General features: G+C 45.3%; 1 protein-coding gene across 5 annotated transcripts in view; it reads right to left on the bottom strand.

The window, feature by feature from the left end:
- The window catches only part of PTPRG (protein tyrosine phosphatase receptor type G), a 607,840-nt gene that overhangs the window by 286,470 nt on the left and 308,213 nt on the right, over positions 1–13,157 (bottom strand). For all 5 annotated transcript variants that reach the window (XM_034776330.1, XM_034776331.1, XM_034776327.1 and 2 more), the window contains exons 3-4: positions 9,688–9,867; positions 521–669 (exon numbers count right to left, since the gene is read on the bottom strand). In XM_034776330.1, the coding sequence (XP_034632221.1) occupies positions 521–669; positions 9,688–9,867 (329 nt within the window). The remainder of the gene's footprint in view (positions 1–520; positions 670–9,687; positions 9,868–13,157) is intronic.

The following is a 13,157-nucleotide window of genomic DNA, read 5'->3' as shown; positions in this document are numbered from 1 at the left end:
TGGCAGTACAAACACGAAACCAAAAGACAGTGCCTGCCCTGAAGAGCTCACAGTGTAAGTATGAGACAGGACATAAGTGGCTACAGAGAGATGGGAACACAGGGAAACAAAAAAAATATTGATGACGGGAAGCAGTCCCAGCATGCCAACTGCGTAACCATTGTCTTTTGTAGGCATCATGGCAGAGGAGAGTTGTAAGGAGGATTTGAAGGAGTACAATGGGGGGCTTTGCAGATGTTTACCAAGGAGCTCCTCTCATGCGTAAAAAATGGCCTGGGAGAAAGCACAAAAGTGCTTGTTTGAAAATGTAACAAGTGGGTGATGAGGGCTGGCACCATTAGCAGAGCCGCGTGGGGGGAGCTGACACCTCAGCAGCACATGCGAGATGATAGGCAATCAGCCATGAAGGACCTGAAAACTGATATGTCAGCGGATGGAACATTGCAGTGCTCCTGATGCATCTCACACGACGGCAATCCATTTTTCTGCAAGGACATAAACATGTTCTCTTTCCACTCACCTCAACAGGGAATCTCCTGCCGTTGATGCTGTGCTCAGAGCCAGCGGATCCATTGCTCTGACCCCAATGAAATTCCACTTTTTCGGCTTTGAATCTACCCGGCAGCCCAGCACCGCTGATGAAATAATCGTCCTTCAGAAGGATAGCGACTGCACACACAAGACAAAGAGAAGGACAAAGATTTTGAGTGTATGTTTGCTATAGTGTTTATGATGATTGATGCACAGTTGCTGGTTACAACGGCTTTCTTTTTCTAACCATATGCAAGTCCAGGAGGATAGGAAAAGCACTAATACGAACAATACAAGTGAATTAGGGAGAGCTCGATCCCATGGAAACAATGGGAGATTACCAAAGTTTCTCCATAATCTCAGGGAAAACTTCCTAACTGTAAGAACAGTAGGACAATGGCAGTTTTCAAAAGGCGGCTGGATAGCCATCTGTGTTGGATGGCATCTTGGCAGGGGGTTAGACTAGATGACGCTTGCGGTCCCTTCTAGCCCTATGGTTCTATGATGCCATCAAAAACGTGAGCCAAAGAGGAACCTTCTCGTCTCTGCTGGCGAAACAATTACTACAGTACGCTTCACACAGCGGCCAGGCTCCCCACGCCTCAGTCAGCTCCACGTAAGGCAGCTCTGCTCCACCAGACCATTCCTGATGAGCGAGGAAGGGCTCCGTTCCCACTCCACCAGTGGGACAAAGCTGTCATGTGAACAAGGATCTTCCTCCCTTGCCATCCATAAGTAATCCAACCCCCTCTTTCCCCACACTGAGCCCAGGGGTAAATGCAGCGGTGGAACAACAGAAATCCTGCAGAGCTTCCAGAGGGGAGAAATGGGACCCATGGAAGGAGGAGGACCCACGGATGGAGGAAAAAGATTTTCTAGGTGGGGCATAATTGCAGCTGGCATCTTCCTCCAATCTGCCCTGGGAGGAGGTATCTTCACCCCAATAGAACCGTCTCATCCCTGCCAATCATGTGATTGTGCCCTAGGGCATCCAGAAGAGATTAGCACTATACTGCCAGTCTGAAGGATATTCCCCACTGCAGTATGGCCTTCGTCACACAGAGGCACCAGGGACAGGATTCGCTCCTATATTTTCCATCTAGGGGCTTTATACAAGCAAACAACTTAACCACGTGTATAACTTTAAGCACGTGAGTAATCTCACAGCAGACAATAGGCATATTTACTAACAAAGTTATGCTAGGGCTACCATATGTCCAGCTTTTCCCAGACATGTCCGGCTTTTCAATCTATAAATAGTCGTCCGGGGGGGGAGGTGGGGGGGTGGGGGAGATTTCTAAAAATCTAAAAATGTCCAGGATTTCCCCCCGGTTGGCTATTTCTAGATCGGAAAGCGGCGCCGCTCAGCAGCCAAAGCCCCTTCTCGGCTCCCCCCATCCCCTGCAGCCTTAGCACGTCCCCGGCCCCACAGCTGTCTTCCCCCTCCTCCCCTTCCCTGAACTCTCCACCCCCCCATTCCTCCCCCTCCCCTGCTTCCCGCCAATCAGATCTTCGCGGGAAGTCTGAAAAGAAGCAGGGGCAGGCGGGCAGCAGCAGGTAAGCTGGGGCGGGGGGGATGCGAGGAGGAGGACTCCGGGGAGGCGCGGCGTGGCCCAGTCCGGCCCCGGCCAGCCCCAGCAGCTCCGGCCCAGCCCGGCTTGGGCCCCGGCCCCAGTTCCGGCCAACCGCGTCGGCCCCGACCCCAGCGGCTCCAGCCTGGCTCGGGCCCCAGGCCGCGGCCCCGGTTCCAGACGAGCGTGCCAGCCCCAGTGGCTCTGACCCGGCTTGGGCCCCAGGGTGGCCGGCCCGGCCCCGGCCGAGCACCTGCAGCCCGGCCCCAAGCCCCGCGACTCCAGCCGGAGTGCAGCCTGATTCCTGGGCTCTTGTTAAAGCCGGCCCTGGTCAGGGGATGGGAGGGGGTTGGATGGGTCAGGAGTTCGGGGTATGGAGAGGGGTCGAGGCAGGCAGGGAGCAGAGGGGGTTGGATGGGTCGGGAGTTCTGGGGGTCCTGTCAGTGGGCAGGGAGCAGTTGGATAGGGCATGAGAGTCCCGGGGGTCTGTCTGGGGGCGGGGCTGTGAATATGGGGTGGGGATGTGGATAAGGGTTGGGGCAGTCAGGGGACAGGTAGGGTCCATGAAGGGCAGTTAGGGTGGGGGGTTCTCAGGAGGGGGCGGTCAGGGGACAAGAAGCAGGGAGGCTTAGATAGGGGGTGAGGCCCTAGGGGGCAGTTAGTGGCAGGGGTCCCAGGAGGGGGCAGTCAGGGAACAAGGAGTGGGGGGGGGGGTTGGGAGTTCTGAGGGGGGCAGTCAGGGAGTGGGAAGTAAGAGGGAGTGGATGGGGCGGGGCTAGAGCGGGGCTCCTCCCCCCTTTTCCTCTTTTTTGAATTGTGCAAATATGGTAACCCTAGTTATGCACATGCTTAAGGGCTTTGCTGGGTCTGGACCATGGTGCAGGAGGACTCTATTTAAAACTTGTTTTCTGAGACACAGAGTTAAGAGTTTATTTCTCTAGCCAGGGAGTCTGCTTTCATTAGAAAGCAATTAGCTGCATTAAGGCGCAGAGATAAAATGCTGGTGTCTGCCTGGCACTATCAAAGGGCACTTTGCATGAAATGCCATTCTTTAGAATTCAAAGACAGGGTTGTCAGAACTTTCCACTTTCCAGGGTTGCAGTCAACACAACCGTGGAGCTGAGTGGATCTGCTGGAGGATTGTGCTTGAGACACAACATAACCTTGCAGGACAGACAGATACAACCTTAGCAAGCCTCCCCCCAAACTCCGCTCCCCTATCTCAGCATCTGTCCACACAACAAAAGCTCTGCACGAGCAGTAGCCTACTCGAGCTCCTTGAGGGTAACAGCAGCAGTGAAGACAGCGCAACAGAACCTGGGTACGTACTCAGCTTGTTAGCCTGCTCTAACGCCCCTGCAGTGCTGACTTCACTGCTAGTGTTACAGCTCGAGTAGGCTAGACTGTGCACAGCTTTTGCTGTGTAGACAGACCCTCAGATGAATTAAATTTGGCCCCTCCACACTTCCATCTCCCCCCTTTATATTTACTTTCCCTATCGCCTTTCCTATTTAATTCTTTATTGGTTCTTACACTGTGCTCCTCTCTGTAGTATCTGTGCATCTCCCAGTAGTGCCTCAGGCAATGCAATTCATGTCTGTTACATGTGTCCTCACCATTAATGTACCGTTTAAAGTAAGGGCTAAATACTTAATTTCCAAATTCATTTGTCTTTGACGTAGCAGTAGCAGTCAGAGGCCCTAACAGAGAGCAGGGTCCCATTGTGCTAGGCACTGCATGTATACTTAGTCCCTATCCTGACGAACTTATAATGAAAGCAGACAAGAGGTCGGAGATAGGAAGCATTATTATGTCCATTTTACAGTTGGGGAACTGACACCGAGAAAGATTAAGTGACTGGCCCAAGTTCCCAGAAGAAGTCTGGAGAACTGAGAATTAACCCCAGGTCTCCCAAACCCCAGCCTATTGTTTTAACTACAAGATCGTCTTTCATTTCTACTCCTCCCCCTTTTAGGAGACGGGAGACCAAATGAAGGCTTCTTACAAAAATCCCCCGTACAAAACCCCTGCTTAACAATAAAAGAGATTTTTTTATTTATCTATTTATTTAATAGTTTTTATCCCAAAGTAGTTCTCCTAAAAGTAGCTAGGGAGCACCACCGACTGTGTTCAGAACCTCAGGATGAAAGGTCATATAATCATATAAATCCACGTTTATTATGTACCAATGGAAAAGTTTTACTCAGTGCTGAAAAACAAACAGGATAGTTGTGAAATAACATGAAATGAAAATCATACAGGCGAGAATCTCTCCTGTCCTGAAGCTCTGTTCAGCCGAGGAGCAGGCGCAGGCATGCGAGGAAGCTAATACCACTTCCCTGATTTCCAGTGTCAGATCTAGCTCTGATGCAATTACAGCAGCCCAGCAGCAGCTCTAAAGTTGCACCCTTGATATAGTGGAGCTCCGTTCCTTATTGTCCTGACACACCCCTCTCAATTTGTCCAGGTGGCTGGGAGAACTATAGGCGGCAGGCCCTAGCTGCAGCCTCTATTGGAACAAGCAGGGAGTTCACCTGCAACAGGGGGAATTCACTGCTCGCCGCCTACAGCCTATTTGCACCAAATCTGGCCCTCCATCTTTATTCTAAATTATGCCCATTAAATCAAAGAAGTGACTGAAAGCAACACGCCTTTCTTCCTCCCTTAAACATCTCCGTTGCTTTTTAAAATACTGCAGATTGCATTCAATCGGTTATAAATCCCATACATAAAATTGCACATGATGAGGAATCCGAGAAAGCAGATTCATGTGCATCTGTTACAATGCACAGTGGGGATTTCAGTTGCATCTTATAAATATTTGATAGTATCTAAATCATTTATGGCTCTGTCAGGGGTCATTTTACTTGTTTTAGATGAATAATTAAAAGGATAATTAGGAGGACGTACAATCTGAAATGTTCATCTAATTGTTCATTTTACAGTGTTTCTTACTACCCTGTGTCATATGACATGTGCGCCCCACCATCTCTCTGCCTCAGCATCACTCTGTTATGGCCAACAGATTTTTCTTTATGTAAACTATTTCTAGCATTACCCAGAACTGCAATATTCAAGTACCGCAGTATAAGACTTCTTGACATTTTGTCTTTAAACAATGATTTAGTCAGGGAACACAGTAGAAAAATCAGCCCATCGAAAGTCATTTCAAAGTAGGCAGGCCATTCGTCCGGCTTTAAGCCAAACGGTCCTGTTTTTCAAGGTTTGTCCCCTGCCCCACACTGAGACAAAACCAGACATGGTTTTGTCCAGTATCACAGATGGAGGATGCCATTTTGAAGAGTGTGCTGCCCCACTCCCGCCAGCGTGACTTCACACATTCATGTATTTGAGGTCATGTGGGGGAAGGTGTGTGTGTGGGAGGAAATCACACAGATGGGGGTGGGTGGGCCCACACTGTTCCTGGAAGTACCGGAATGTCCAGTATTCTGGGGATGAGTGACCACCCGATTTCAAAGTACAGTATTGCTAATATCCGCACTTAGATTTAAAAATACTAGGGAATGCAAAGCTAAGGCTGCAGAAGTCTGGACTGACAACTGTATGTCACATACCCTTTCTTACAAAGATTTCAGGGATCTCAGAATACTGTATACAATTCCATCAAAATGGCAACATTAAGAGAATGTTAAGGTTGCATGTTTAAAGGAGACAAAAGTTAGGAAATGCTAACATTGAAATGGAATTCCCTAGGGTTTTTTGGTTTTCAAAGAAGATAATAGAAAAACCAGAATTCCCCAATGTGGAGTTACTGGACTTACACATCACCAAAATGCCCTTCTCAATAGTTCACAGGCTGGCTCCCTCGACCTGCAAGCCTTAGGAGATGTGTGGCTTTTACCGTGCAAGGTGTGTTATGAATTCGCTTACTCTCTGCAGCAAACTTAGCTTCACACTGAATGCTTGGTGCATCCTACCTTCTCGCTGAACGCTGCTATGAAGGGCTGAAAGAGCATGCCAACAGTACTGTGCATACATAAGGCATGGTTTTCAGTGGGTTATTACTCAGTTTAATTTGACCAATTTTCACTGGAACACGAAGGGCAGTTCTCCCAATTAGGGCCATTTCCACATCAATTTTCAACTCTCTTTCTCAAGGTAGTTTGTGACCAGAACAGTCAAAAATAGAATTTTTGCATGAAGAGGAAAATGTATTTTTTCTACTCCCCTGATGCTCTGAAACCCATGGATTGTTTTTACTCAGGCAACCCACTGGTCAGGATGCGTTATATAGTTTCCCACTCCTGATCCACAGAAAACAAGGGTCTGCTACAACATTCAGCTGCCAAAGCCAGCTCTTTAGTTCAAGCTGTAGAGGCTCGTAATTTCAACGCCAGAAATTACTGGTTCATTTCCTGCTGTGTCAGCCAAAAAGGTGACCCTCGCATGTTAAAACTAATGAAGAAAAACACCCTTCTTACAGTTATATTGGGTAAGTTCCATTCCAAAAGGGAAGAAATTTGTCAAGTTCTAAGTGATTAGGGGTTAGAATAGCAACATTTATAAGCGATAGTAGGAAGTGGTGCTCCCCCTGGAAAACCTAGGAACAACAGAACATACATTAAGAATATTCAGTCTTAAGTCTGGTCTACATTTCATGGTTTTAGCAGCATAGCTATCTCAGTAAAAGCTGTAGTGTAAAACAGTTCTATTGATATAACTGTGCTGATACCAGTATAGCTTATGCCGGTCAGGGAAACCAGCCTCAATTATACCAGATACGTACTATTATACTGATCCACACTACAGAGTTTTGCCAGAATAGCTATATCGCTATAACGCAATCCTCCTAAGGTACACAAGGCCTTAACTGAATTGATTTGCATATTCACACTGAAGTCCTGCTTTTTTCTGGGTTACCATACTGTTCTTTATCTGCGAGGGCAAACCCAGTACTGCAAAGCTAACACAGCTAACACATGCATTTCAAATGTAACTTTTCAGTACATAAAACATCATTTCTTTCTTTTTTTAAGGGAAATATTTTAGTAATGTATCAGCAAAACCAATATCTGAGTCAGGCATTTCCTGGCAGTTAGTGTGTCTAGGCTAAGAGCCTTTGGCTTTGCCTTGGAACCTCACCTCCTCCAACCAGTCATTAACTGCTAAGAAATGACCTCTGCATTTGTCACCATTGCTTAAATAGACATTTAGTTGATTTGACTGTGTCAGGATTTAATATAAAGGTCTTATGGGGCCAGCTGGTCCCATGACTCTGGTGCCAAAAAGCATAGCAATTTACTACAAAATCTGCCACTACCTTCTACCTATCCTACTTGGTTTGCTGCTGTACCAAACTGCCAATTCAAAATTCTTCCCAGCGAAAACATCCTGCAAACCCAGGGAATGGGGTGGGGCCTGAGAAAATATGAGAGGAGCTACAGGTGCGCAGGCAGCGTGTTGACAGACTCAGCACAGACATTGAAGCTAAAAAGACCATGTGCACAGCTCTGAGAAAAGGACATAAGGTACTACAGAAAAGGGACAGCTGATCACTGATGTTCTGAGAGGTGTTAGCCTGTCAGAAAGAAATCCACACCCCAGTGTGAACAATTCAAACATGGTAGTAGTGTCAAGTCTGGTGCCTTGAAAGAAACCAGACTGCTCAGGACAGGCAGGGCTCTTCAGTCTTGGTAGGCAGCCCGCCTGAGAGAAGGAATCCCAAATTCAAACCAGGGGTGCCATGCCCCTCAGATCAGATAATCATCCTTGTGTGACAATAACAGTGGCTGATGGAGAGGGGATGGCCATCACCTGCACTATTGTCCATGAAACATGGTGGACAATTCCTGGTCCTACCTCAGATTGTTCTGACCACTGGTTTGATCCTCTACCTCCCCCCCAAGGGCCTGATCCTGCGCCTTCTGCTCCCTTCAACTTCACTTCTTAGGATAGGGCCTTACTGGCAGGTGTATCCGAAACACCTCTCGCCTTACAGTTCGTGTGTGAACACAGCACCGCCATGGCATTGTCTACTTTATGCTTTCTAGAATGGTTTATTTTTCCATTCTTTTGCTAGTTTCCTTCAAATGTCATAGTAATATTCTTACAAAGAATCTGATTTATTAGATACAGTCCTATTTTTTTCTACCTCAGGTACTTGTATGGTCACCACCATCCAAGTATCCGAGCGCCTCACAATCTTCAATGTATTTATCCTCACAACACCCCTCTGTGGCAGGGCATGGCTATTATCCCTGTTTTACAGATGGAGAACGGAGGTACTAGGAGGCTAAGTGACTTGCCCGGGGTCACACAGGAAGTCTGTGGCAAGGGAGAGAAATGAACCCCATTTTCCTACAATCCCAGTTGGATTCCTAGTCACTGGACCCTCCATTAACTAGAGGATGTCTCAAAATCTCTATGTAATCCAAATGATTCTGAATTCAACAGACAGGGCAAAATGGATCTCTGGCTAGTATTTATGGCTCTGATCCAAAGCCCAGTGAATTCAGTGGAAGAACTCCCAGTCTATTTGCAACTGTGCTACAACCCCCTGAGGTATGACTTCTACTGCGTATGTGAGCAGACCCTTAACTAGAGAAACATGATATAAAGTACTGCAGAGATACATGTAGAATATTAACAAGGATATAAATACAGATTTAATAAATAAAATTGAATTAATTATAGATTTAATTCAATTACCTAAAAATTCTTGACCTTGACAACTGAAGAGGCAGACCTTGTGATTTCTGCTTTTTACAATTTCAATATTAAAGTGCAAGCAAACGCAAACAACTTTGTAGATTAATTAACCTTGACCTTGTGGTGAATTTTTGGTACAAATAAGTAATGTTTTCAGACTGTTCTTTTATAAAACAATTATAAAAATGGGCTGGAAGAGAAGTGCAGTTACAGTGCAGTACTCGGTGTTGTAATAATATCCACAATATATTAATCACAGCTACACCACTTCGCACATCTATTGCCCTTTCTGTGTCAGAACCTCCTAACTCCTAGTCTTTTCTTTTATTCACAAGAATATCGTTGAGCCTTGCATTTTGGCACTCTTCACTACTGGACTCTATAGCTTCCCTTAGCGGGTAATTCAAGGTTAGACCTTCTAATTAGGTCTAATTATCCCAGGGGGAGGGATAGCTCAGTGGTTTGAGCATTGGCCTCCTAAACCCAGGGTTGTGAGTTCAATCCTTGAGGGGGCCACTTAGGGATCTGGGGTAAAATCAGTACTTGGTCTTGCTCGTGAAGGCAGGGGGCTGGACTTGATGACCTTTCAAGGTCCCTGCCAGTTCTAGGAGATGGGAAACCTCCATTTAAAAAAAAAAAAAAAACAAAAAAAAACCTCTCACACAGGCCTCTACTGTGATGTTCACTTGGCTGCCAAGAAAATGGTTTATACTGGGGATGAACTGTTAAAAACTGATCTACAGCACTAATTCTGCACGGATTGCAGAGATAGCAACCTGGCAAATTACACTGGGAAGTTCTCATGTTAGGATTAAATAGAACAATGGGATGTCTATATGTTGTTTTTTTAAATTTATGGCTTGAGTTATTAATTGATTGCAGGCAGGCTTACGGAGACAAACAGGAAAGAACATACCAGTTTTCCCAGTGTTTTTCATCCATGTCTTGTTAGAGGATTCGCTGTCGAAACCATCAAGCTGTAATTCTTGATATTCATCTCCCACACGTGCCTGATGGTCTACGATGTCTATTGGAGACTGGTGAGTGCCTCCACAGTCCACACTTGAAGTAACCCAGTGCTCAGGACCATATGTACCTGTTAAAAGAAAAGACCAACAACTTATTGTTCTGATGGGCCAACAGTGACAAGACTATCCCTAAGTAAGGGCAGCAAGCATTTTAGTTCCCAAGGTAACTACGCTGCTGCTACATTTCCTGCATGCAACCTATGAAGAGACTGAAATCCATTAACTTTATGCAGTAAATTTTCCTTCTAGCAATAAGCAACAATACTGTTATTTTAAATTGCCCTTCTATAAAATTATTTGCAATTTGCCAATCCCTTCATGACTGAGTTATGAGTTAGTATGGTGTTACAGGAACTTTCAAATAGCTAGAGAAATAGTAGAAAGTTATGTAGTTTACCTGTTTGCATTAGATAATCAATATACTAATAACGCATTTACTCTAGTTTGTGTGACAGGTTAAGATAATATGACCTTAAATAACTGCTGTTTTATTTTAGGTTCTAAAAGCAGGCAACCAAGGGGGAATTTAATTTAAATCAACTGAGAAATTAAGTGTGAACAAACTTGGGTGGTACAAGAAATAAACTACAGAAAGGAGAAATGGTAGAGGCGAGTGACAGCACAGCATTATCTTCTACCATTTATCCTTTTTTGTGCTTTTATTTTTCTCACTACTCAAATCTGTTTTCATCTAATTTCTCAGTTGATTAAATTACTCTTCCAAATCTCCCCGCCAAAAGTCAAATAGTAGCAATGTGATGCACCATGGACAGATCAGCAGTGTCTTGCATACAGATCTGTACATCTAGCACAGCAGTGTTTGCTTGAGATAGGATAGCTAGCCAACTGCAGAAACAGTGCCAGAAACTGACACTTCTCCATCCTCTCTCCCCCCTTTTTATCTGTATACAGTAGGGAGGAGCTTGTTTGATTTTTACAGTTTGTAAAGGGAGATAATTACCTGAAGGGGGGTTCCAAAGAGGATGGAGCTCAGCTGTTCTCAGTGGTGGCAGATGACAGAACAAGGAGTAATGGTCTCACGTTGCAGTGGGGGAGGTCTAGGTTGGATATTAGGAATCACTATTTCACTAGGAGGGTGGTGAAGGACTGGAATGGGTTACTTAGGGAGGTGGTGGAATCTTCATCCTTAGAGGTTTTTAAGGTCAGGCTTGACAAAGCCCTGGCTAGGATGATTTAGCTGGTGTTGGTCCTGCTTTGAGCAGGGGGTTGGACTAGATGACCTCCTGAGGTCTCGTCCAATCCTAATCTTAAATTAATGGAGATATCCTATCTCCTAGAGCTGGAAGGGACCTTGAAAGATCATTGAGTCCAGCCCCCTGCCTTCACTAGCTGGACCAAGTACTGATTTTGCCCCAGATCCCTAAGTGGCCCCCTCAAGGATTGAACTCACAACCCTGGGTTTAGCAGGCCAATGCTCAAACCACTGAGCTATCCCTCTCCCTTACCTTCTATGATTCTATAAGTAAAATACATATCTGGCTTAAGATATGAGATATTGGATTGCATCCTGTCGTTTTGCCCCTTGACCTAGCATAAGGCAATCAAACACAACAGCTATTCCGATTTTAGTGTCATTTTGATCAGAGAAGGTTGTGCAGGTTGATCCTCCTGGCTGAGGGAATTCTAAACTCCTTCTGTCTGAAGGGCACCCTACAAATCGCACTCATCTTCCAATGGGTTGTTCTAACGCAGGCCATTTTAGTGGGTACCTTGATATTGTGCTTGGTACTCATCACATACAAATGCTACACGTTAATCCGAACAAAAGTGTCCTGTTCGTTAAAACGAAAAGCTGGCAAAATGGAAATGTGTTTTAAAAATCATCTATGGTCTCTGCTCTATTTAGAGTAACATAGCTCCTGATTCAGTTTATACTCTGAGTAAAAGCCACTTTAAATGAATTCCCAATTAAAGGGAACCCAATTATTAAATCCTAAACATGTTCTGTTTCTAGACAGAATTTCCTTACCAAAGTGTTTTAATGCATAACTGTTCTGTGGCATATTAGTTGGCCACTTAGATAGCCTACAAGCAAGTTTGCATTAAAATGGCAATGAAATTTTTGTTACAAGGCCCAGTAATGCAGATAACCCTCAAGCTATCACATGTTGGTATTGTTACAAAGTCAGACAAAGGTCTGGATTTCCAAAGTGTTCACCACTGGCCTAACAGTCCTTCCATTGAAGACAATGGGAGTTCTACCACTCAAACAAGAATTAGTGGCTTTTGAAAACCCCACCGTCTTTGGCAGGGCTGCGATGCAGTGCCCCCTGCTGGGCCAAGTTTGGCACTCCAGGCACTTGCTGCCTCAATTCACCAGTTGTGGCAGCCCACAGTGCAAGTTCAGTATCAGTCTTTGACGAGTCAAACAGTAACAAACTCAGAATTTGCCTGGCTGCTCCTACAAACAAGCAAACATACATCAAAGGCAAATACTTGAAGCTAAGGCCCTGGGATCTGGGCTAGTTCTGAGGCACCCCTCCTCCGTCACAGTCTCACTCAGTGATCTTGAAAAGAAGCATGTAAGCCATCTTAACAGGCCTTCTGGATCCCAATTGGTCAGTGTCCCCTCATGGCTCTTCTTGGCTCTGGAGAATTGTGTCTTGTTGGTAGCTTGGCCTGAGTGGTTGTCCCTTAGCAGGCAGATGTCAGGTTGCCAATGCTTCCAGCTGGGGGCAGAAAAGGCCTGATGGATTGCATTGCACCCACCCACAATGCTTTGGTGACCACTGCAATCAGTGGGAGATTTTCCTGAATAAGAACTATAGGATTGTTTCTTTATGGACATTTGCAAGGCACAGACCTTTTTGAAAATCAGAACTGTTGATCAATTTGCAGAGAAAATGTCTTGTTAATTTGATTTGACATACGGGTAAAATTTTCAAAAGTGCCTAAGTGACTCAGCAAAACCAAGTCCCATTTTTAAAAGTGACTTAGGCACTTTGGTGCATAAGTCCCATTGACTTTCAGTGAAATTCATGCTCCTACGGCCCAGATGCTCACAGATATTTAGGTCCCTAACTCCCCTAGGAGTTAGGAACCTAAGTCACTACTGAAAACAGGATTTGGGCTCCTAAATCGCTTACATGCTTTTGAAAATTATACCCGTTCTGCATTGCTTTAATAATTGATAATCTCCTTCTAGACAATTACCAGCTCCCTTTGGATCTAAATCTAGGATTTACTAATGGAAGTGCAGCTGCATCTTTATGTGATCGTATTATTGTTATATGCATAAAATGCTTCCATATTGGTGCTGAATTATTAAAAAAAAAAAGTAACGCAATAACACTCTGAGCTATTCAAATCCACAACTGAAAGCTGTGCTGTGGTTGTG

The sequence above is a fragment of the Trachemys scripta genome, chromosome 7 (assembly GCF_013100865.1).
Source record: "Trachemys scripta elegans isolate TJP31775 chromosome 7, CAS_Tse_1.0, whole genome shotgun sequence".
In the NCBI taxonomy this organism is placed as follows: Eukaryota; Metazoa; Chordata; order Testudines; family Emydidae; genus Trachemys; species Trachemys scripta.
This window is presented reverse-complemented; position numbering and strand designations above follow the sequence as displayed.